This window comes from Anabrus simplex, chromosome 8 (genome assembly GCF_040414725.1).
Source record: "Anabrus simplex isolate iqAnaSimp1 chromosome 8, ASM4041472v1, whole genome shotgun sequence".
NCBI classification, from domain to species: Eukaryota; Metazoa; Arthropoda; class Insecta; order Orthoptera; family Tettigoniidae; genus Anabrus; species Anabrus simplex.
The window spans coordinates 153,064,242-153,090,988 of NC_090272.1; the positions used below are offsets into that span (position 1 = coordinate 153,064,242).

The 26,747-nt window shown below is 41.0% G+C and overlaps 1 protein-coding gene across 1 annotated transcript in view; it reads right to left on the minus strand.

The window, feature by feature from the left end:
- Nucleotides 1-23,005, minus strand: part of Oatp74D (Organic anion transporting polypeptide 74D) — an 82,412-nt gene extending 59,407 nt beyond the window's left edge. The window contains exon 1 of the mRNA XM_067153025.2: nucleotides 22,042-23,005. Coding sequence (XP_067009126.1) covers nucleotides 22,042-23,005 — 964 coding nt within the window. The remainder of the gene's footprint in view (nucleotides 1-22,041) is intronic.
- Between the last annotated feature and the right edge of the window lie 3,742 nt (nucleotides 23,006-26,747).

The following is a 26,747-nucleotide window of genomic DNA, read 5'->3' on the forward strand; positions in this document are numbered from 1 at the left end:
AAGTCTGCTTGTTTTAAACAAGTCCATCTCGGCACTCCACGTCTTTGCAGATGGCAGTCGTTACAGTCAATGCTATTAGGCCGCGATTTCTCAATACGTCTAAGTTTAAAGTGGCACTTTTGTAGGGGCGACAAAAATAATTCCTAATTTAAAAACGACTGAATAAATGTTCAAAATACTTTTATGAACACATGAATGACTTCATATAATATTTAAAACATCGTGAAGAATACTTTTAATGGACAGTTTATTGTGAAGATTTATGTAGAACATTTATGTGAACCGACATACCTCTTTCCAATAATAATAATAATAATAATAATAATAATAATAATAATAATAATAATAATAATAATAATAATAATAATAATAATAATAATAATAATAATAATAATAATAATAAAGTTATTGCTTTACGTCCCACTAACTACTTTTTACGGTTTTCAGAGACACCGAGGTGCCGCAATTTTTCTCCTCAGGAGTTCTTTTACGTGCCAGTAAAGCTACCGACACGAGGATGACGTATTTGAGCGCCTTCAAATACCATAGGACTAAGCCAGGATCGAACCTGCCAAGTTGAGCCACTCAGCCTAGCACATGCATAATTAAGCTGGCCATTTGGGAAGCTAAAAAAATGGGACATTTACTGACAATTGACTACTTTTGGAGGGACAAAGTGAGGCGGTAAAATTCCGATGAATGTAAATATTGAAAGGTTTTCGGCACAAACCACTTGTAATTAATTTATTATCAATACATATGTATGAAGAAGTAGGCCTAATGTTATCCACCTTTAACAGAGATCTGCAACACTTCCCTTGAACGTGCACGGTTTTCAAAGATTAGGCCTACAAAATGTTTTGTTATATCATATGTTCCATGTGCAATACTGAATGCTGCATCGCAGTCGAACATCCGTCAGAAACTGGTGTTTTTTCCCTTTTTTTTTCGGCTCAGTGATGGATTCTGAACAGAAAATGTCGCACTAACACATCCTAGGTTTTCGGCGACGGAAGGGTGGGAGATTGGGAAGGTAGCGGTCGTGGCCTTCATTAAGGTACAGCCCCAGCATTTGCCTGGTGTGAAAATGGGAAACCACAGAAAACCATCTTCAGGGCTGCCGAAAAATCGATGAGTTGGTGCGACGATAAATCACTAGCAAATAAATAAATAAATAAATAAATAAATAAATAAATAAATAAATAAATAAATAAATAAATAAATAAATAAAATTAAGTCTGATGAAATAGTAAACTCCGGGCTGAGTGGCTCAGACGGTTGAGAAGCTGGCCTTACAATAATATGCGCTCATTCTTTTCGACCGCCTATATAAGAACACGAACTGGAAATAACTGATTGTCAGTCGTTTTCAGCGCTGTGATATTTGTAATCGAGATCTGGACCAATGCTAAAATATCGATATATTTACCGAAACAGGGACATTTAAGCGTCCACCGAACTTCTGGACGAAATACCTTAAAGAAGAACTGTCCTGTCAAATCCGCGACATCCGGTCAGGTTACAAATAATGAAAATCAAATATAAGTTAGTGTACCCATCACGCTTACGAACAGTCCTTGGCGAGTGAGATAGTAAGACAAGCTACAGTATCAAGTGATACCAGGTAGGTGTTGTGTACTGTCACATAACGTGAGGCCTGTTCGGGTGCAAAGAACATCGAGAGGTAACTTTCTCTCGCGGCCTTGTCCAAGTGACACCATCCAACCAGTTCCGCACCATGCGGCTTCTGCCAACAGCTGCGTTCACAACACACAGGGAGTGTGACGAGTATGGTAAGTGACAATTTGGAGGGAATACCCATGACTGCTGTAGCGGGCACGAATTTGGCCGATCACAAATTTACTTTCTCCAAATTTCATTAATAATGTTAAATACTGCGAATACAACAATTTATTTAAACCATCCTGCATCCAAAAAAATGTTCACGTAAAATACGCAAAATATACACAAAAAGCACAAGTAAGTGGAAACAATGCCAAGACTCAGCTAAGGGCCCCGTGGTCGCCAATCCATACTCCCAAGTTGAGAGCCCCTTGGGCCCCTTGTAGTCGCCTCTTACGACAGGCAAGGGATACCATGGGTGTATTCTACATGTGCGTCCCCCACCCGCATGGGGTAGTGTGTTTGGTCCGCGAGAGGTATTTTATTTCCCTCAAGTCCGCCGGCAAGCCGGTTAGGACCCCCTTTCCGCCACCTGGGACGCGCCACGTGGGAGTATCACCTCTCCCCCTGCTACGCCAGCGTAGTAGGTTCGTGAGGATGCGGAGCGGATGCGGAGCGGATGCGGATATTATTTTGTACATCCGCGCGGGGCTCTACCTATAATATTTAGTACACATGCGTCTTCTTACTCCTCCTGGTCTTATTCCAACTATTTGATATAGACGCTACACACCACCCAGTTTTCCGGATAGCTGCCCTTTCTAACACCAACCCTATGTGGAGGGATGTATTCACTATTGCGTGTCTGGCGGTTGGTAGTGCGATATGTTTTATGTACATGAGGTGGTCTGTATTAACACGAACATAAAAACCCAGTCTCCGAGCCTAAGGAAATAATCATTCGTGGACAAAATCCCCGGTCCGACCGGGATTCGAGTCCCTCTGAACCGAAGACCGCTCTGCTGATCATTCAGCTAAGAAGCCGGACAATTTAATATATACCTTCATTAAAGACTGTCACGCCTTTTAGCGTTCAGTCTGCAACCCTGTGTGTATTAACTAAACAGCTTAAAATCCTCTATTTGAAACTACAGTAAATCTGTGGATTCCTTTAGTTCCATCTCTCTTGTCTCTAAATTATTAAAATCTGAGACTGACCATCGTCGCCTTGGTCACCCTGTCTTCTCCTACCCTCCACAGCCGAGTTCATTATTCTCCTGGGTAACCTTTAGGCCTACTCCTCCATTTGCCTCAGATTATCTCACCATCGAATCCGGTTCATACACAAAGCTTCATTGCGTTCATTACTTATTTAGTATGTATCTTCTCATTAGCAAATGTACCCGTCTTCGCTACAGTATTGGACCTTGTATACGGATTTCTACGTAAATTACTGTACACGCAGAGAGTAAGATTATATTAAATTGCATGTCTCTTAGCGCTGTCCGAGAAACAAAACAGAGAGGACGCCATACGTTGTTTCCGATGTAAGGTGCACCTTACGGGAAGTTTTGATAATGGCAGGCCACATTTCCTACTGCCATTCACAACCGAGTTCGGGCGTTTCTACTATAACGAGAGGCTCACTTGCCAACTGCCATTCACAACAGAGATGGAGGAGAGTTTTCATTATAACGGCAGGCCCCTTTTCCTAATGCCAGTCACAATCGACTTGGAGATATTTTATTATAATCGAGAAATGCAGCGCTATCTAACGTATAAAGAATTGGGATACTACAATAAGTCATTGGACCAAAGTTTGAGACCTCTCCAAATTGAGCGGCGACTATGTAATGTTTTGTGATGTAACTTACCGGTTAGCCAGCAGCTACCCTGAAACGAAGGTCTGCACCGTCATTAAAATTGCCTCCATATTTGGATATTTCCGGGGACAATAATTTATACATTTCAACAGCTTGGAAGCTTTCCTCAAAGGAAAGAGTGTCCAGGTTTCGGGATTAGCACTCGCATACACACGGAGTAAATAAGGAAGGGAACTGATACAGTTAAGAAAGTTGAAATTAAAAGAAAATAGGATTATAAATGAGGACAGCCGGATAGGATAAATATGTAGGGCCTAAATACCAAGTGGATGTATTGGAAAATGAAATGTCCCAAACAAAACTATGATGATATAAGTTACGGATATAAGAAGACGGTAATGGAGGAAAAATTTAGGCGCAGCGATTCTTAGGTCAACAGAGAAGAAGATGACTTATGGTGTTATTACTTAAGCTGAAAGAGGCTAGGCAGAGGCAAGAAATTAAAGCGGAAAACAGAAGAGAAATACACTAATAATTATAGCAAATGCCAGAAAACACCTTACGGTGTGAAATCATGGGGTACACTCCGTGGTACTGTTCGAATGCTAACAGCCCCTTTAGAACTATTCGAAGACGATTGCAACCTCCAATGGTATTCCTCACATATTCCGTAGAATGGCGGCTTGGCGTCTTCCTCGACTTCTACCCACGGAACAACCACTAGTTAACAGGAATGATGACGAAAATGGCATTACTTTACTTCCCTGCTGACAAACAGCCAGAGACGTTGCCATGGTAACCGGTAGGTTCGTTGTCGGTCTGTCTGTCACTCAATGCAGAGCATGAAAACCGCAAAAAATAGTAATTTTCTCCGTCATTTGAAGAGTTAGCGAAATTATATACATAACAAATGTTGTTTAAAATGAAGGGATGTTTCACGTATAGTCCTCGGATTTTACAGAAAATCAATAGTATAAGAGAAAATGGAAGAAAACTGTTCTGGGTTTCCTATAAACCCCCAGTCTATTCAGTGATTTTTAAATCATATGCATATCTAAACCTTCCTCTGAATGAGTATAGTCTAAATATGAAGTTTGGTTGAGATCTATCCAACCGTTTCACCGTGATGGTAGAACAAACGACAGACACGAAAGCTAAAAACCACTGATACAGTCTTGACCTAAAAAAAAAAAAAGGATAAATATCTGAAAATTTGGCAAAACAAACAAAATTACAGACAGCGGACCATCTCCTACGGTCGCTCCCACTGTTTATATCTGCAATCATTCGAGCTGCTTTCATGTTTATGAATACGATATCCTGAGTCTACCCAGCGTTCACTCCTGTACAGCAAAACCGATGTGAAAACAGTGATGTAAAGATTTTCATCCGAGACCTCTCTTCTTTCTCAAAGAATACTGCTGATAGCAACTGCGAGCAGCATTAGTTTTGCTACTAGGCCTACACCTTTAATCGATTTCGTTTATAATAATAATAATAATAATAATAATAATAATAATAATAATAATAATAATAATAATAATAATAATAATAATATTAATAATAATAATTTTTCGGTTTACTGTAGTTACTTCTAGGACCGCTGGAGTTGGCCGCTGATTTAAGCCAGATTCCTTTTCCTAACGTTACGTGATTTTTAGCTAAAACTTCCAACCATTGATTAAATGGGATTCAAACTACGGATATAGAAAGAGAGCTTCCAGAGCACTGCGCTAATCACGCCCCAACACAATAATAATAATAATAATAATAATAATAATAATAATAATAATAATAATAATAATAATAATAATAATAATAATAATGACTTTGCAATACTTTCTGAAAATGTGACATCTGCTGTAACCCAAGTAAATGTCTTGGAAAGAATCGCCAGCAGAACTGGCTTAAGAATTTCTGCAGAAAAAACAAAACTTTTAACAAATATTTGGGATGCACCAAAATTTCTGAAAACAGATATTGGCCAAATAGAGAGGGTAAAAAAATTCAAATATCTAGGGGAAATAATCCAAGAAAATGGTTTAGAAAAATCTGCAGTAGAGGAGAGGGTACATAAAATGGAGAGAGCTTATGGTGTCACCAAAGATATCTACAATAAAAGATGCCTATCCAAAAATGCAAAAATAAGGCATTACAACACAGTAGTGAAGCCAGAATGCCTATATGCAAGCGAGTGTCTGGCATTAAACTATAATGTAGATAAGCTAGAAATACTAGAAAGGCGAATCATGAGGAAAATATTAGGCCCACAAAACACAGCAGAAGGTTGGAAATTACGAAGTAATGCTGAAATATATCAAAAAATAGAAAATATATCAGATGTAATGAGGAAAAGGAGACTTATGTTTTTTGGACATTTATATCGAATGCAAGATAGTAGATTAACCAGTAAGATTTTCAGATATTTGTGGAGTAAGAAATCAACGACAAGCTGGGTCAACGAAGTAAGAAAGGATTTAGAAAAAAACAATATAACAACAGAAGAAATAAATAATAGAGAAGGCTTTCGGTTAAAAGTATTGAAAATAGAAGGATTCCAAGGTAGGAAAGTAAAAACGACTGGTTCAAAGTGGTCTGAAGACAGAAAGAAGAAACATAGTGAACAGATGAAAGCGTACTGGAAGAAAAGGAAAGAACAAAGAAGAAGGAATTGAAATTGGCACGTGGTCCTCTGGTGGCCCATTCGAAAGAATAATAATAATAATAATAATAATAATAATAATAATAATACGAAGAAGAAGAAAAGGAAGAAGAAGAAGAAGAAGAAGAATTTAAAAAGAAGAATAAAGTTATGGGTCAATTTTCAGCTATATCAAGAATTTCGAACCCTGGCGAGAACAACTGAGATTTTTTCATATTCTCACGCAGATACAGGAGTGGACAGGAAGAAGTTACTTTACCATGGATGTATTCGTGGGTGGATAGATGGTCACTCTTAAGATACAAGTTGAAAAACCCGCACATCCCGTACTGCACTGGAGAAAATGAACACGTGCAAGCCCCACCACGAGATGCAAAGTAGTGAAATTTAACCAACAGCTATTGCAAAAATACTTGCTTGAGTCTCAGTGCCAGTAGAGAAGTAGGTCAAAACAGGGTGTTGCAAAGGTGAGGAACAGCTGTTTAATTTTGCAACTTGTTTCAATAACCGGTTGTTTACACACACACACTCACACACTACCAGACGCACCAAGCCGCGTCTTTCCTCATTCCTGACTTCACATGTCTAAACTGAAAGTCTGCCATTACTCGATCTGCATACTGTTTTCATTAATCACCTTACACGAACACAATCGATGGGCTTTCACCAGACAATGGACAGCTGATGTGCCTTCACGAATATTAAGTAGCCTCTTCCCGACTTACATTCGCACTTCTGAACGAACACACCCAAACTACGTTCCAGGAACTATTATACAGCAGAATTTTGGAGATCGCAGCTTATACGGTCAAGATTACAAAACCTTATAGTCAAGTCTAACATACGGATCTGGAAATGCCCGTAAGTGTTCCCAGATGATCGATAGCATTTTTTCCTACTAGAGCGAGAGAATTTGCCTTTTTTTCCTAAGAAAATACCCTGCGTCAAAATTTTCTTCAGCTAGTATTACGACTACTCCTGCTGTAAATGTAGAAACAAAATGACATAGATTAATATCAGTTAATACTAATGTCCCGATATTTGAAAAAAAAGCGTGTATCCAGAAGGATGTCAGAAATAAGGTCCTTGCAAAAAATAAAATGGAAAATCACTCTTATTATTGAAAATTTATTCTCATCACCAGTCTTGAAATAACAAATTTCTATGAATATTCGTTCATTATGTTCAAACACTGATGTCCCACCAGCCTTGTCGCTTTATGTTTAAATCTTTTATCACTGTTTCACAATCTTGTCATTTTATAACCAAATATCATTAAATAGTCAATACTTGTTTTCATCAATGCTAGGTGCATTTTTTTAAGGTTTGCTGTAAGTCGCACCAACACAGGATGAAATTTCCCTACATTTAAACTGAGTTTAAACAAATTACCAGTTTTTACCTCACTTCAATTTTTCAGGTGGAAATGATTGGAGTAAGATGTTTGGTGATGCTTGGGATAAGAAGAGATGAATTATTACGGTAATAGTTCCTCGCAAGTGAAAAACGGTCCATTGGTAATACAACGAAAGTGAAGCTTTTTATTTTAAGCCGTTTATATATCGCGAGCTAGAAACAGCTGACAAGGTCACCACAATTACAAAAAAAAAAAAACAAAAAAAAACTGTACAATGTCTGCAATCCACTTCCAAATCATGATTAATGAAGAATTCTGCAGGACCGAAGTACGTTCTGCCAGAAGGACACGTTACATTACTTTTTTCACAAATGAAGCCCGTATCTTTTTCGCAGATTGACACGCTGTGTATGAAAATACTTCTAGAAGGTCATTATGGCAAAGAAAATGACAGTACTTTGTATCATCCAGACGTTGCATCCAGGAAGACAAACCGAGGGACTTGTGAGGACAAAAAGTAGAATGAAAGTGAAGAAGGAAACATGAAGGTAATTGAGTGGAGCTGAAATGGAAAGAAACGAGAAACAATTTTGAAGTTGGCCAGTGGTGTGATTCGAACCTATCTGCCCGGAGTGTCAATGCTTAACCACACTGATATATCCAAAGCAGTTGCTTTTTAATCACCAAAACGAAATTTTGTCTTTGAAAAATCATGATAAAATGCCGAATTTCTAAACAAGTTAATCCGATCTGGAAATGAAGAGAACGAGCGTTGTTTCCTGCTACCATGAATCCCTCTATTATCAAGTACCATTAGAATGAAGAGACGTTCTCCAGCAGACACTTATTTCTGACCTGTTTAACATCTATTCACTTAGTGCTGTCAAGTGTTGAGCTGTGTGAAAGTTTCGTTACGTTTTTAAAGCCAGTTCTGTAGCCAGGGCGGTCAGACCGGCTTCTAAGAGCGATTCTATTTAAATTCACAAAGAACGGGCACTTCTAACGATCGTCTCCAGTATCTGTGGGATTAGGGATAGAGGGTGCTCTCCTGGGACCCAATCACCATAACTCCTCACGAGCTACGAGGCTGTTAAATTGTCAACGCGGACAGAAGACACCATCTGGACTACTTAACGCCTTTGACTGAGGAGAAATAGTTCACTAAAATAAAACGATCTGTATCAAGATACTATAATTTAATGTGCAGTAAAGAAGAAAATGAGTTCTTACCGAAGAGACAATTAGACTTAATTACGGTATGGTGTTACAGCCGCATGCTCGGACCATCCATGGATATACCAGATCTTTAATGGTCTGGCTCCATAGCTGAATGGTAAGCGTCGAGGTCTACGAATCAAAAGATTCCGGGTTCGATTCGCGGCAGCGCCAGGGAATTTGACTGCGTTTTTGACTCGGAGAGTGGGCATTTGTGTTTGTAAGAATACACTCTCTTCCAAGTACAATAAAATATGTTGTTTGGTTTACGTTTCACTATTTTTTACGGTTTTGGGAGACATCGAGGTGCCGGAATTTTGGTCCGCAGGATATCTTTTTAGTATCGGTAAATCTTCCGACCTCAGGCCGTATTTCAGCACCTTCAAATGCCATCGGACTGGGCCAGGACCGAACCTGCCAACTTGGAGTCAGAAGGCCAGCGCTGTACCGTCTGAGCTACTCAGGTTGGCCCAACCGCAATAGAAACACGCAACAGTGAATAGATCCGTCCACATAGGGTTGGCGTCCGGAAGGGCATCCGACCGTAAAACAGGGCAGAGTCAATTTGTGCACCACAGTTCGCACCGGTGACTCTATCAAAGTGTGGAAAAAAGTGGGAGATGAGAAAAAGGAAGAAGACACCAAATCTCTAATCATCAATCAACAAAAAATCAACCTGATCTGCATTTAGGGCGGCCACCCAGGTGACAGATTGCCTATCTGTTGTTTTCCTAGCCTATTATTAAATTATTGCAAAGAATTTGGAAATTTATTGAACATCTCTCTTGGTAAAATATTCCAGTCCCTAACTCCCCTACCTATAAACGAATACCGCACTAGGAGGACTGAATAAAGAATCAGAAAAATCTTAAGAAATGTGAAATATTCTGACCATTATGGTATGAGAAAGAACCCCTTTTTCAGGCCAAAATTCCAGAACTCATAAACACCATTACATCAGATGAACTACAGTACTCAGAATAAAGTACTGTAGAACAAGACGACCGATATATCTAATGAAGACGAGACTGATGACATTATCATATCTCGAAATGTCAACATGTTCTGTGATCCAAAGCTCGAGTTCCGACAGAGTTGTTACACAAAGGTTATTATTATTATTATTATTATTATTATTATTATTATTATTATTATTATTATTATTATTATTATTAATCCGTGAGTTCTTTGTACGTTTAACGACCTTTCTGAATTCTGGTAATAAGGTATGTTTATATTTTCGTACAGAATTGTCGGGGAAGAAACTAATTCATTATAGCTCTTTTACAGTTTTCATCTCCATCGGATTTTACAACCTCAATATTTCAATATATAAGAGGAAGTTTCACCAAAATATGCTTTTCTTAAGCAGGTAATTTTTACTCCACGAGCTGGGAAGTAAAGTTGTGATACGTAGAATTATCTCCTCGCGTGTACTTTGAAATTTGGGACAAATCTTGACACTGATGTATAGTTCAGTGCAGGTCATGTAGTTTCTGGATTGCATGCGGACGACTGTAAGATCGATTCTCGAGTCATCAACCCCGACGAAGTGTAGGCGTAGTTGTTCCCTATTCTACACCTGCAAGTGGTGAGTGGTTCACGAGATCCTGTCGTGGTATTCCGAGATATAAGGTAGAGGGATGTAGCACGTCTCCTATTTATAACGAAATTATTTGCATACCGATTACAGGGGGAACCACGCCGATCATTAATAGTATTCATACATAGATAAAAATACACATACGTGTCGAACTTGACAGCAACATAAAAATCCACTTCATACACGCAATAAAGTATCTGAAGGAGTGGAAGATATAGGCTTCCACTATCTGGTCTAACAAGGGAACCGTTTGGGTTGGACCACATATATTTCAATGAATTATCTAATAATATTCCTAAATGTAATGGTAATATTTTTTTTCGTAATATCAAAGGTAGTACTATGCTGGGCCCGTCTCTGTGGCGTAGTGTTTAGTGTGATTAGCTGCCACCCCCAGAGGCACGGATTCGATTCCCGGCTCTGCCACGAAATTTGAAAAGTGGTACGAGGGCTGGAATGGGGTTTTCTCAGACTCGGGAAATCGACGGAGTAGAGGGGTGTTAGATTCCCACCTCACACATCCTCGAAGTGGTTTTCTGTGGCTTCCTACTTCGCCTTCAGGCAAATGCCGGGATGGAACCTAAGTAGGCCAAGGCCGCTTCTTTTCCTTGTTAATCCCTTCCATCCTTCCACCGCCCCCCCCCCCCCCCACAAGGCCCCTGTTCAGCAGAGCAGGTGAGGCCACCTGGGCGAGGTACTGGCCCTCCTTCCCAGTTGTATCCCACCGACGTCTCCCACTCCAGAATACTCTCCTTGAGGTGGTAGAGGTGGAATCCTTCGCTGAGTCCGATGGAGAAACCAACCCTGGAGGGTAAATGGATTAAGAAAGAAGGAAATAAATAAATAAATAAATAAAGAAAGAAAGAAAGAAAGAAAGAAAGAAAGAAAGAAAGAAAGAAAGAAAGGATGAGTATTAAGTTGGGCGGATTACAGCAGCTAACCAATGGTGAGGTACAATGACCTAGCTTATGCACTGTAGAAATACTTTGTGCTGAAAATGAGATTTAAGCAAAATCAGCAGAATTTTGAATGGTCTACAATCCTATTTTACTAACATGCATAGTATTATATCAAAAAATTAGGGTTTTAATACTTCAGTATCGTTTTAATGGCCCGAGCGGAGTGGCCGCGTGTGTTAACGAGCTACAGCTATGGAACCAAGCTCTGCATTCGGGAGACGAGTGGGTTCGAGCCCCACCATCGGCTGTCCTGCGAATGGTTTTCTGTGGTCCACGTACCTGACCAGCCAGCCCTTCTGGGCTACATTTTACATTGACGACACGCCTAAGTTTTAAATATTTTTAAATCACTGATGATGGACCTTAGTGTCTGAAAACCGGTTATGAACTAAAAATTTGTGTGATAATACCATCAAAACTATTTTAACATAATGGCTTTGATACTTTATGATGATTATAAAATATGTATTGGTAAGGTGTTTCCGAACATGTGGAACTTCGCGGATATCCGCATCCCTGCAGGGCTCTACCTATATGTTCATAGGGACTTTTTGTGTTGTTTTGGAGGTGTACTATCCACCCCTGAATTCTATCACTTGAATCAAGCACTGGATGGAAATGATGAAGAATTAGAAATTCCTTTCGTCTAAATCAGGAACAGTTTTATGAACTTCTCTCAATTACTGAGGATGATATTAAGAAAAAATGAATACTAAGTACACAAATTATAGAATGTAATTGCATGTAAAAGCAATAAATGACGTACAATCAATTTTCAGAGTTTCATTTATTCTTGCCAACAATTGTCGCTCTAAAGAGACAGAAAAATGTATTTTTGTATCTCATCAATCAGTCTTTCTTCCTTTAGCCTGCCTTCCATAATAATTAACAAACACAGAAACAATTAAGCAATATAATATCTACTGTATTATGGTAATTCACGAAAGCCACACAGATGAAACGACTGTTTGGTAGATGAAGGGCAAAAAAGGATTGTGCGCATGCGCGAAGTCAGCTACAGCTGTTAAAATCGCCTCCTTGGCGATCTATACATTTAGCTTGGCATTGCTTAGGTTAACGTTGCTTAGCATAGCAGTTTGTGTGTGCCATTCCATGAAACTTCACTGGAGCGATTGTTTTCATTGGGTTGGGAAGTACAGCGTAGCTTGGCTTAGCTTTCTGTGCGTGGTGGCCTTAACTCTCCTCTCAGCTTAGCTATTAACTAAAACAGGTTTGGCTCATTAACGATCGACCGTAGGGCATATGTTGTTCATAGGAATTTTTTGTATTATTTTGGGGTGTAAACCCCCCCCCCCCACTACCGGTTACTTCACACATGTTTTGGAACATCCTGCATAGGTCAAAGTGTACTGAAAGGAGTGCTAGGAAAGATTCTCTGGGACATGTAATACAGTACTGTACAATCCGATCATGTTAGTTGAATACAAAAGGAAAAAAGGAAACGGCATCTGAATATGGACCCTAAAAGGTGCTTCTGGAAGTGGGATATAAGGGTTCTACAATTCATAACTTTGGCACTGACTGGGATACATTGATTAATTCTATGCCCGTCCCATCTTTGTCCCCAGGAGTTAACCTAGTACACATTTCTCGTTTAAGTGAACTTCAGGGGCCTGAACTACTCCAGAAATGGAATTTTCATTTCGAAAACTTCCTAAAACTCCTAGGGAGTCGAATTTACGTTCTTCTGAGTTGAAGACCTTCTGAAGTGGTGCAATATACGTGGCCTGCCTGCTGATTTCGACATTCCAATTCTGGTGCTGTATAGCAATGAAAGTGGTATTCCGTTGGATGGTTCCTATGGCTGAATTAACTTAACTTTGTCCCCACCATATCAAACCAAATCCCATGGCGTATCAGCCCCGAGGTGTTGTGTGGCCAGCATGACGAATATTCTCGGGCGTTATTCTTGGCTTCTAGACCGCGGCCGCTATCTCACCGTCAGACCGCTCCTCAACTGTAATCACGTAGGCTGAGTGGACCTCGAACCAGCCCTCAGATCCAGGTATAAATCCCAAACCTGGCCGGGAATCAAACCCGGGGCCTCCGGGTAAGAGGCGGCATGCTACCCCTGCACTTTGTCCCCACCAAAATCTTTACCATGCCCACTACAATGTCATGGAGTTATACGAATACTGATGATACTTCAGAAACTGACAAGAGTACCTCAGCAAGGCTGGGATATCAGACAGAACAAGTGATACACCGAGAGAACGGGTCTACGTAGGAGACACACAGTGTATCAGTGGAAAACTTTCGGCCTAGTTAATGATACTAGTTTTAGTCCTACAAATTACTTTTATGGTTCCGAAGAGGCTGAGGCGCTGAAATTTTGGTCGAGAGTTCTTTTACATGCCAATAAATCTACCGAAAGGAGGCTGACATAATTCAGCACCTTCAAATACTACAAGACTGAAGTGGATTCGAGTCCGTCAACTTGGGTTCAGGAAACCAATGCTCTACCATATGAGCCTCTCAATCCAGCCAATGAAAAACCGTTTCGAATATGGCTGACAATCGAATTCTCTCGCATCTGTCTCCTAGGCCGTTGCGAGCAATACCGCAAACCATTCATAGAATTCTTATCTAACTTAGAACTTCTAGGGACTTCTTTGTGGAAACTTAATGAACTTCTGCAGAGCTCTTAACGGTCGCATCCGGAAGTCCTGAAGTAACAGAACTCTTAACAATCTATTGAAGAACTTCTAACGACTTCTTCGGAAACTCTCGAACCTGTAACAACTGCGTACGCATACAACTTCACATCTCTGGTAATATCACGCCAGCCTGTAAATGATCTCTCCCGCGGTCGATTTTCAAGTGGGATTCTTCGAGATATGGTTGAATTCCGTCCAAAGGTGGCATGGGTAGTAGTAGAATTCTGTCCCTATAAAACATTTACCTTTCCATTTTGCAGATGAGGACTACCAGTAACGTATTATATCAATGAGGCCTAGTTTTAATGAAAATGAAATGAAAATCCACGGCCTGTTTCCAGTCATTCGGTCGGGTCGGGTGAGGATAGGAAATGTGCCGGCTGACGAAGCCTGTCGCACTCCTCTGGGGCAATGATTAAAGAATGATTAATGAAATGAAATGATATTGGAAAGTATTGCTGGAATGAAAGATGTCTGGGAAAACCGGACTACCCGGAGAAAAACCTGCCCTGCCTCCACTTTGTCCAGCACAAATCTCACATGGAGTGCCCGGGATTTGAACCACGGTATCCAGTGGTGAGAGGCCGGCGCGCTGTCGCCTGAATCACGGAGGCTTCCCTAGTTTTGATAAGTTACTATATTCTTACAAACATGAAATATACAGCGTGTTTCAAAACGAATACCGATTCGCGTAATAAAAGCAAATGAACGTAGATATTTAGTTTATATAGATATTTAATAGAAATTGGCTACAGAGAGAACGAATGTATTGAACATTTTGCTTCCTCTAACTGGAGGTTGTATACAACAATCTGATGTACGTCGCACCGACGCAGATAGGTCTTATGGCGACGATGGGATACGAGAAGGCTAGGATTGGGATGGAAGCGACCGTGGCCTTAATTAAGGTACAACCCCAGCATTTGCCTGCTGTGGAAATGGGCGACCAGTGCTGTAGACAGTGGGGTTCGAACCCACTATCACCCAAACGCAAGCTGATGGCTACGTGACCCAAACCGCACAGCCACTTGCTCGGTGGAGGGTGAATACAAATGTGCAAGTGCTGTACGTTAATACTTACACTTTATATATTAATTTATAACGATACTGATATATAGTTATTCGTCCGACTCGTTGGATGAATGGTCAGCGTACTGGTCTTCGGTTCAGATGGTCCCGGATTCGATTCCCGGCTGGGTTGGGGATTTTAATCGCTTCTGATTAATTCTTCTGGCTCGGGGACTGGGTGTATTTGTTCGTCCCAACACTCTCCTCATCATATTCAGACAACATACCACACTACCAACCTCCACAGAAACACGCAATAGTGATTACATCCCTCCATATAGGCTTGGCGTCAGGAAGGGCAACTGGCCGTAAACAGGGCCAAATCCACATGTGCGACGCAGTTCGCACCCGCGACCCCACAGGTGTGGGAAAAAGCGGTAGCAAAAGAAGAAGAGTGATATATAGTTATTCATGCACTGTAGAAAATAACATTAATATAATTTTAGAACACATGGAGATCAAGTGATTATGGAATGTATTATGACGTGAAATACAAACAAGGTAGATTTATACTTTTGAAATCAAAATAAATGATTCCTTGTGATAGACAGTAATTTTTTAGTAAGGGAAGGACCTTTGTTTAATAAAGACAATGTTCAATTTAAAATCTCTACAAAATTTAGTAAAAAGATTTGGGATAGTTGAGTCATCCTGTCGGATTACATAATACGTTTAAGGTGGCTGCGCGGTTTGGGTCACGTATCTCTCAGCTTGTGTTCGGGAGATAGTGCGTTCGAACTCCACTGTCGGCATCTCTGAAGATGGTTTTATTTAGTTTCCTATTTCCACAGCAGGAAAATGTTGTGGCTGTACCTTAATTAAGGCCACCATCGCTTCCTTCCCTATCCCATCGCAGTCATAAGACCTATCTGTGTCGGTGCGACGTAAAGCAAATTGAAAATAAATAAATAAATAAATAAATAAATAAATAAATAAAAATCATGTCTCGTTTAATGTTAGTAACAACTATGGTTAAAAATGTTCTTTGTTAATTAATACTATAGAAATGTATACAGGTCTTTTAAACCTCTGCCAGAACCTCTGTAATTTTACTTGGTATTTCTTCTTCTTCTTCTTCTTCTTCTTCTTCTTAATCTGCTTACCCTCCCGGTTTGGCTTTTCCCTCGGACTCAGCGAGGGATCCCACCTCTACCGCCTCAAGGGCAATGTCCTGGAGCTTCAGACTCTGGGTTGGGGGATACAACTCGGAAGGATCACCAGTACCTCGCCCTGGCGGCCTCACCTGCTATGCTGAACAGGGTCCTTGTGGAGGGATGGGAAGATTGGAAGAGACAGACAAGGAAGAGGGAAGGAAGCAGCCGTGGCCTTAAGTTAGGTACCATCCCGGCATTTGCCTGGAGGAGAAGTGGGAAACCACGGAAAACCACTTTCAGAATGGCTGAGATGGGAATCGAACCCACCTCTACTCAGTTGACCTCCCGAGGCTGAGTGGACCCCGTTCCAGCCCTCCTACCACTTTTCAAATTTCGTGGCACAGCCGGGAATCGAACCCGGACCTCCGGGTGTGGCAGCTAATCACACTACCCACTACACCACAGAGGCGAACTCTTGGTATTTTCAATTAGCAAAAATGTACAAGACACTTGTCTTAACCAATTGGAATCTTCCGATTTGCTGATATTAGAACTAGTCATTCAGGTATTACGACTAATTAGATTTGGTTACCAATTACACGCTATTACATAATCCAGCTCAATGTAAATACGTGCATACACTTTCTGACGAACGATTTGAGGGGGTGGGGTGGAGGGCGGAACTCAACCTCTTGATCTTTAAACCGCGTTAATAGGGACGGAACTAGCAGTCCCCACTCCCAGAAACCTTCCCTTCAACGATTTCCGCCGAAAATTCATATGAGAAACAATGTGCTAACGATTCGTCCAAAAACAGAAGCACTTTACGTTTTACAGGAAATGATGGTAGAAGGATGGGCAATCTCTCACGTGAAGTTCGCTTTTGGCATGTCACACTCACTACTTTGCATGCAGCAAAGACCTGTCCACCATTTAACAGCTTGGCACTCTCTCGCTAGGAAGAAAATGTGAAACTCGAAATGGAGACAAGTGAAGAAAGTTTGCGTGGGAGGATTCAACAGGTGTGAAGTTATTGCGTTAATTTTGGTGAATAACAATGTTTAAATCACTGGCTTTCACTACCACGGGAGGTAATAACCTAAGGTGACATCTGACGTTAGGAATTAACTCTTCAACTGTCAAGGCAGGTTTAACTGCAAAAGTAAAATCTCCCACTTCCTGGTACAGCGATATTGAAATTCTTTCAATTCGAATTACGTCATAAAATTGAAACTAATTCAAACCTCAGAAGGTGATCTCCAACGTCCTCCGGATTGAAATCCTTGACATTACAGGCATTACATTGATACAACCATAGGAAGTGGTGGACAATTAGTGACAAGAGAGTTTCAACAAGGAAGATCCCGGCAAAGGACAAACTACTCACTAGCGATAAGTACCATTATGAGGGGCCGTTGACCTGGATTTTGGAACCCTTTAGACAAGAAGCATCATCGACTCAGGATTGTGCTTTGGAAGCAGTCCCTTGGTCAGTATGTACCATCGTTTTAAGTTAGTTTCTGGGAAGGTGGGGCATTGCGGGTCGAATCCACTGTTTGTTTTAAGTTCATAAGCATTGTTCATCGTCGTCTTTTTGAATTCTAGTCAGTGAATTAATTTTGGAATTAACTTTTAATATTGTGAGTGGGATCCGCTGATTATTTTACATTCATATTCATCCATTCATTCTTCATCGTTAAGTTCTGAATCCTGGTCAGTGGATGAATATCGGAATTTTAAACTGTCATTACATTTCGTACCATTACGGGCCGATGACCTAGATGTTAGGCCCCTTTAAACAATAAGCATCACCATCATCAACAAACTACTAACACGTCTTTTACCTCGACTTCACTACTAAATATGGATTTCCCCCCCCCCCCCCCCCCACTCGTAAAAGTATTTCTTATGTTAATAAAGGAGAGACAGTGGTGGGCTCGCCTCTACGGGTATTTTGCATGCTTCGTGCTGGGGGTTCCTTCTTGACGGTAGCCGTGACCCTTGCGTCAGACAAAATTAATCCTTCGGTCCAGTAATATTGTCCTAAAGAGGTAATTTTCAAATAGTACGGTATACAAGTTTAGGTTTAGGTTCACTGTGCAATTTGTACAACACACTTTGAAATTTACAACCACCCAATTTCTGTGTTCTTCGAGGTCTTATTCCTATTGGGATTAATCATCGACTTCATTGAAAGTGTACATTCTGGAATACACCACGAACTGCTTCTCATTCATTTAATGTGGAATTTGCATGCACATTTTCTAATTCCAGTTTTATGAAATAACAGATGCCTCCCAGGATACTGCTGTCAATAAATCTCAATTTCACACCAGGCAAATTCTGGGGCTGTATCTTAATTAACGTCAAAATATGGTAACCTTCCTCAATCCTAGCCCTTTCCTATCCCATCAGCGCCATAAGACCTATCTGTGTCGGTACGATGTAAAGCAAATTCTATAAAATAAAAATATATAAAATAAACAATATTAATTTTTAAAGAGAAAGAAGATGCCGGTATTGTGTATCATTGCATTGCATTAGGAAAAAGTAATTGCTTGAAACTATGATCACCACTGTCCCAATCTGAGAGCTACTGAGTCACTGCCTAATTCTAGCCTCTGTTTAGAATTCTTCAGAGGCTCATCTAACATAATTTGGAAAGAGATTGATTCAGTTACTTCAATCAGCTGTTCAGTCAGTTCGATGACTTCGCTACAACGAGTGTTCTGTCAGCGTGAGGATGGCAGAAGAAGAGTGCATTCACTTTTATACATGGTTATCTTATCTAATTTTCCTCGGTGATCTCAGCCTAAGAAAGTATTTAAAAGTAAAATACCAGAAGAGAGAGAAACAAATAAAGATAAGGTGTCTGGACAGCTACGCAGGAATGTTAAGCTGTCTGGTGACCTTACAAAATCACAACCGGAGTGAGGCAACATTATCTTTAACAGCTAAGGCCTTATGATGGGTACCATATTTTGATGAACTGAGCATTCCTCAGCGTAATCTCTACGATAGAGGGAAATCTAACGAAAATGATCTAACTGCAAAATAGTTACTCTAATAGTTCTCCAAAATGCGTTTCTACAGAAGCAGTTCTCTTTCTATTAATCTTTATTGTTGAGGGTTTTATTGTTGAGGGTTTTAAAATCATCTAAGAATCGTAATATTTCAGATAGTCTGATGGAACAAAACTTTAAAGCGTGATAGTGGTAGTGGTGGTTGTGATTATTGTTTTAAGAGGAAGTACAACTAGGCAACCATCCTCTATATAACACTAATCATACAGAAAAAATGGAAGGGTTCCTACACTTCAAAAATGAAGGCATCGGCCATAAAAGGCCCACGAAGGGCGTAAAAATGTAAGACTCCGTGGGCCTTGAGTGCTATAATACCGTAGGGGTCGGAAAAGAACAAGAGATGATCAAGGACGGTCGGATAGGATAGATGAAAGTGAGGAGTCTGGCACAAGTAAGTGGAAGCAATGCCTGGACTCAGCTCAGGGCCCCGTGGTCGGCAATCTACGCTCCCAAGTTGAGAGCCGTTGGGGTCTCTTTTAGTTGGCTCGCCGAGTGACCTAGTCACTGGATTCTCACCAAGATCGCGGTTCAAATCCCGGGTAATGCTATTGGAAATTTTGAAATAAAATCTAATAATAATAATAATGCTATTTGCTTTACGTCCCACTAACTACTTTTACGATCTTCGGAGACGCCGAGGTGCCGGAATTTAGTCCCGCAGGAGTTCTTTTACGTGCCAGTAAATCTACCAACACGGGGCTGTCGTATTTGAGCACCTTCAAATACCACCGGACTGAGCCAGGATCGAACCTGCCAAGTTAGGGTTAGAAGGCCAGCGCCTTAACCGTCTGAGCCACTCAGCCCGGCTAAATGAAATCTCACCAGTTTTAATAGCTTATACAGGTTGACGCAGACAATACAGCGCTAGTTTGATGGATTCTATCCCAGCTCAGGAAGGTGCTAAAATACACTGCCGGGAATGTCGGAAAGTGGTTGGAACTAAGATGGGGAGATAAGGCCTGTGTTCAGGTAGGCTGTGGACAGCATGAATATTTCATTTAAAAAAAACATAGCAACAGAGTGAGTGCATCATAATTCCAGCAAGGAACCGTATTCGAATACACTAAGGTTATATATCTTCTTCTTTCTTCTTTTTCTACCGCTTTTCCCACACCTGTGGGGTCGCGGGTGCGAACTGTGTCGCACATGTGGATTTGGCCCTGTTTTACGGCCGGATGCCCTTCCTGACGCCAACCCTATATGAAGGGATGTAATCACTATTGCGTGTTTCTGTGGTGGTTATTAGTGTAGTGTGTTGTGTGAATATGAAGAGGAAAGTGTTGGGACAAACACAAACACCCAGTCCCCGGGCTAGAAGAATTAATCAGAGACGATTAAAATCCCCGACCCGGCCGGGAATCGAACCCGGGACCCTCTGAACCGAAGGCCAGTACGCTGACCGTTCAGCCAATGAGTCGGACACTAAGGTTATATATCAAAGTTAGATATTTCGAAGACTAAGCATTTCGGAATCTAAGCTGATATAACATGTTTTTTTCTCCTCATACGAGCAATCCATTCGTCCACTCATCCATGTTTTTATTACAGTATATAGGATGCAACAATAAGTTACGGCCAAACTGTTAGCATATATTCCTCACACGTTGGAGAAGAAATTATATTACAAGGACCTGGGTTCGAAAACTTGTTTTCCTTTTTTTTTCTATTTGCTTTACGTCGCACCGACACAGGCAACGATGGGACAGGAAATGCCTAGAAATAGGAAGGAAGCGGCCGTGGCCTTAAGTAAGGTACTGCCCCAGCATTTGACTGGTGTGAAAATGGGAAACCAAGGAAAACCATCTTCAGGGCTGCCGACACTGGGACTCGAACTCACTATCTCCCGGATGCGAGTTCACAGCTGCGCGCCTCTAACCGCACGGCCAACTCGCTCGGTAGGTCCGAAAACTCTTCATTTCCATTTCAGAACTCATTTTCTACAGCTCTATACAGTACATTAATAATGGGAAACACACACGAACAGAACGTACCAGCTTAGGTATATGAAACAGTTTGTTACATGAAATATGTTCAAAATGCCTACCGTCAACACCGATACATGATTCCGCCGTCGCACCGAATCCCGGTACATTATGCAGAGACTCGAGAAGATCTGAAATGATCTTGAAGAATAGAATCGGCTGCCCGAGAAGCAGACTAACGAGAGTGGCACCTACAGATGATCGTGGCAGCAGATAGTGACCATAGTGAACTATATTATGTGAACATTTGTTATAAATTTATCCTTCTAACGGATCTTTTCACCTAAATTAAAATTTGTATCATCCCTTTAACAACGAAGATGATAACATGTGTCCATTAAATGGAACATAAACTGTAGGGAAATCATGAGATGGATACAATTATTAAATGCATTAAATCCAGATTTTTTATTCACTCAATGATGTTCCAGATTACTGATTAGTTGAGAAAATGTGTATGACAGCTGGTATAAACAGGTGGAAACAATGGCAGGAGGGTACCGGTACTCGGAATAAGGAGATAAAGGGTAAGTTACGAATGAACCCAATGGATGAAGCTGTACGCAAAATCCGGCTTCGGCGATGGGATCATGTAAATGGAGGAAGATAGATTACCTAGGAGAATAATGGACTCACTCACGGAGGGTGAGAAAAATAGAGGGATATCAAGGTGACGATGGTTAGACTCAGTTTCTAATGATTTAAAGATACGGAGCTAGACAAGGCCACAGGTCTAGTTACAAACAGAGGATTGTGGAGGCATTTCGTTAATTCACGGAGGCTTGCAGACTGAACGCTGAAATGCAGAATAGTCTATAATGAAGATGCATTTATATATTTTACAACTAGTTTTTGGTCCTGTATGTAAATAATGGGAAATACACAAGAACTTACCAAAGTACAAAGGAGATTCCCTGCTGGCCACGTTGTCATCTATGTATGGAATTCCGAGGGTGTAGACGGCGGTCTGGCCCATGCCAACACCGAGCAGACTTATGAAGAAAATGGCAAGCACCATGGGTGTATATCTTGACTGAAGATGGCTAGTATCAGGCTGACACGTCCTGGTGATGTTGTCAATAGTTTCAGGACGGCAGATGTTAGACATATTAACCTCACTCACATTACTTGATGTTCCATAAGGACTTTCCACTGTCGATGCTACACCCACAAACAACAAATCAGTCGCCTGAATCAGCTGTTTTCCGAACAAGAAATGAGGCATCGAACACGCAAACGAGGATAACGCAAATAACACCATACCCCAAGCGATCCACTTAGGTCTATGACCCTGACCTCCGTAGTAGGTCAGTAACAACGACGAACCTATCTGCCCAATTTCGGTGGCACTCATGATTATTCCCGTAGTTTTCGACTGTATTTGAAATAATTTTTCGATAGTTGTTATAACACTAACAAAATACGTGTAAAACATGCCCTGAAGAACCCACGTGATACAAAAAATCACTAAAAAAGCTTGTTTTGAAGCAAATACTTGAAGCCATTTTGGAGCACAGGGTCCTAATCCACACTTAAGGTCTTCATCGTTCGTCTCATCATGTTCTTCGTCCTCGGTGGCTTCACCCTCCTGTGGAGGATGGCCGTTCACTCGAACGCTACCGTTATGCATTGGAGCTTTTCCGTTGTTGTTGCTTTTCGTCCCGTCCTCCTGCTCTAGGACCTCATAGTAGGCTCCATTGCCCTTCAGTCTGTCCTCTGTGCTGTTGATGCTGCCCTTGATGGCGTCACTAATAAGACTGGTGCATGCATCTCCACCACCACCAGACAATGTCAGACCATCCACAGGAGAAGTGGCGGTGTCATCGGGCGTGCGGTACCGCGTGCGCCACTTGCCCATAGTGGCTGGGGCGGTCTTCAGCCTGAAACAAACACAGCGCGATATTAGCCATTTCATTCATCAATAATATTATTTTTTTTATTTATAAATTACAACATAATTCCTGAGTAATTCATACATCAGTGCTTAATTTCATTCAAAGACAACCTGAGAAATTTCGTTCCCAAACAAATACTCTCTTATACAATAACAATATAGTATGTTGCTGAGTGCAAGAAAAAAGAAGAAGAAGATACGATCCCGAGGAAGGAATAAGCAGAAATCGTGGAAAAGTGGTACGGCGTCATCATAGGAGGCTTCAGAGGTTTAGAAGAAGGAGAAGAAGACGATACGCGGGACAAGGGGAATAGAAATGTAAACAACGACGATGAGCCAAGTTTAGGTAAGAAAATAACAAAAACGAGGGAGAGAGCTTAATAATTGAGGTAAAAAAAATTTATAAAAATTGTGCCTACGATGTAGGCAAACCACATTGTTGGGAACAACATTCTATTTTTAAAATCGACAGAATACCTCCTCCCTCGCCCCTCTCTGCAACTATGACGACTGGCGTAACAGTTTCGATGATGTGGGTAGGAGAAAATAGAACGCTTGTTGATTTCCACATATCACTCAGTACGCCTATATTCCATATTCTCCTGATATGTCACCGTGGTTTTTCGTCCTACTTGCCTGGATGAAAAGAACGCTGAAGAGAAGGCAATGTGAGACAATACAGCTATCCAGAAGGCTGCAAAGGAAACGCCTTTCTCAGGCTACTTCTAAAGCCTTTCGAAGCGTTGGTAGCAGTGAACCGATTTGGGAGGAGACTATTTTGAAGAGGAAAGCGATCATTAGTGAGCAAGTTGAAAACTTGATTTCTTACATCAGTATAGAGTTTTGGTCACTCAGTAACGTAATGTAATCATGAAGCAGAGAATTATGCAAAAGAAAACTGATAGCTACCACAAAAGTAAATTATTTTACCCTGCAGTTTCTGCCTCTGCTGCACTTTTCAACTCCTCCAAATACGTTTAAATATTTTAACTGGGGACGTGATAAGTACAGTGGCCTTATTTCTGGTTTCCATCCGGACAACCGAGATACGAATTCTAATAAATCTCGGGTTTGAATTTCCATCTGAAAAATCTCGTGACGTCAGGAAGGGCATCCGGCATAAACTGAAAATGAGCCACAATGGTTCCAATGACCTAAAAAAATAACTGGGATAAAGTGAATAAAGTCCTTTTTAATATTTCTGAGTACATTCACTGGCATGATTTCTGAAATTCTTTACGAGTATCCACCAAGGGAAGATTTTTCTTTTTGCGTACAAACACGTCACAACCGGCTGAATAGCATATGCTCAAGGTGTTGCGCGATCGGCGAAGTCGGCTGGCATTTAGGAGTGCTTAAATGCAGGAGGACTGCCATTAGAAAACCTTCGCATGACTGTAATCCGATACCACGGCATGCTTTAAAATCCACAGCACTTGAAGGGACGTTAAATACGCAGGAAAAGAATTATTTTTACAAGTCATGCAATAATAATAATAATAATAATAATAATAATAATAATAATAATAATAATGGTTTTACGTGTCGTTAAGTACTTCTGTGGTTTATAGAGACATCGATATGCAGGAATTTTGTCTGAAATAAATCTACCAATATAAGACTGACGTAGGATTTGAGCACCTTCAAATTCCACTGGACAGACCTGGGATAAAATCCGCCAACTTAGGCTCAGACAGTGTGTCTGAGCTCATCAGCTGGGTCATGCAAAGTTAACTGAGTTCTATCGACTTAAATGTGACTGCTTTACTTTTTATAATCCAGAAAGGAAACACACATGTGTTCTTAAGTGGTGAGTTGGTGGACGAAACACGAGAGAAAATTCTAAATTAATTCAATGTAGAAGCACTCATGAGATATAAATAAAACAAAACATATAAATGTTATTCTATGAACTACGGCAAAGAACCTACAGTGGAAGATACAAAGAGTGCGACAGGTAATAGTTATTAACGCATCAGACACAGAAAGCGCTCGGGCGGAATTTCGAAACGAGTAATATAAACTTACCACCTCAGTGGCTGTTACGTACAATATTTTATTTCGTACTCTTTTTAAATTAAATGAATTTAATTATAAATGATCTTGATTCGTCACGACGCAAATCGTTCATGTTTGATTCATGCATTGACGTTTTCTTGTTTTGTTGTTCGTGTCTTGCTATGAAAGATATAAGAGGTGTGTACATGGGGTTATGTTGTAATAAAACATAAAAATGAATGTTATTTGAAGCAGTGAACAGTCCACTAAGCTACCAGTGTCATAAACATAGTCCTCTGATCCTGGATTAATGCCGGTAATGCGAACTTGATGATATACTGTGATACCTGCGAGATTTATCTGTTGGAAATGGATTAACCTAGGTCTATACATTAGTTAGTATTGTGATGAAATGAAATGGCGTATGGCTTTTAGTGCCGGGAGTGTCCGAGGACATGTTCGGCTCGCCAGGTGCAGGTCTTTCTATTTGACTCCTGTAGGCGACCTGCGCGTCGTGATGAGGATGAAATGATGATGAAGACGACACATACACCCAGCCCCCGTGTCGGCGAAATTAACCAATTATGGTTAAAATTCCTGACCCTGCCGGGAATCGAACCCGGGACCCCTGCGACCAAAGGCCATCACGCTAATCATTTAGCCATGGACCCGGACAGTATTGTGATGGCGGCAGATAACTTGAGCTAGGAATACAGAGACGCCATTTTCTGTGCAGATGAGTACGGGTATTGTGATGAAATGAAATGGCGTATGGCTTTTAGTGCCGGGAGTGTCCGAGGACATGTTCGGCTCGCCAGGTGCAGGTCTTTCTATTTGACGCCTGTAGGCGACCTGCGCGTCGTGATGAGGATGAAATAATGATGAAGACGACACATACACCCAGCCCCCGTGTCGGCGAAATTAACCAATTATGGTTAAAATTCCTGACCCTGCCGGAAATCGAACCCGGGACCCCTGCGACCAAAGGCCAGCACGCTAATCATTTAGCCATGGACCCGGACAGTATTGTGATGGCGGCAGATAACTTGAGCTAGGAATACAGAGACGCCATTTTCTGTGCAGATGGGTACGGAACCACGGCGCTGCAACAGGCGAAGAAACAATTCAACAAGGTTAAGCCTGGTGTTCCTTGATTCATAATCTCTCCGGCTATCCGTGTTTACGTTATTGTGAAGTGGAGTTCAACCATTCAGAGACGATTTGTAGTAAAAACAGTGCGGACAGTTATTATAGCACGGTAAAGTGTCATTTCCGTACTCTTCTGAGTAAGGGAAGAATACAATTACGTCATAGTATGCAATAAAATAAAGAACCTACTTTAACATAATATTGTAGTTTAGGCTGTATTTTCTTATACAAAAACGCTCAAAAATAAGGCAACAAGAGCTCACAGGGAGAAACTTTACTTTCCCGGTATATGTTAGGATTCACAGTGCACTAATACGCGTTACTATAGTCCAAATACTTAGTAAACGTCCTTCTGGGTGACAGGTGGGGCGTGGTCATGTAGGTAGTGTGGGAGGTCTGATTAGCGCGCTCTCTCTCTTCCCGGTTTACTATCTCTTAACTAGCTTGTTAACAGGTTGTGTTCGGCCAATGCGTACAGTTTAGAACGAAATGTAAACGAAGACTGGGCAGCGAGAGGAGTGGAAGACGAGGCAGTCCCCTTTGATTGCCCCTGCTCACA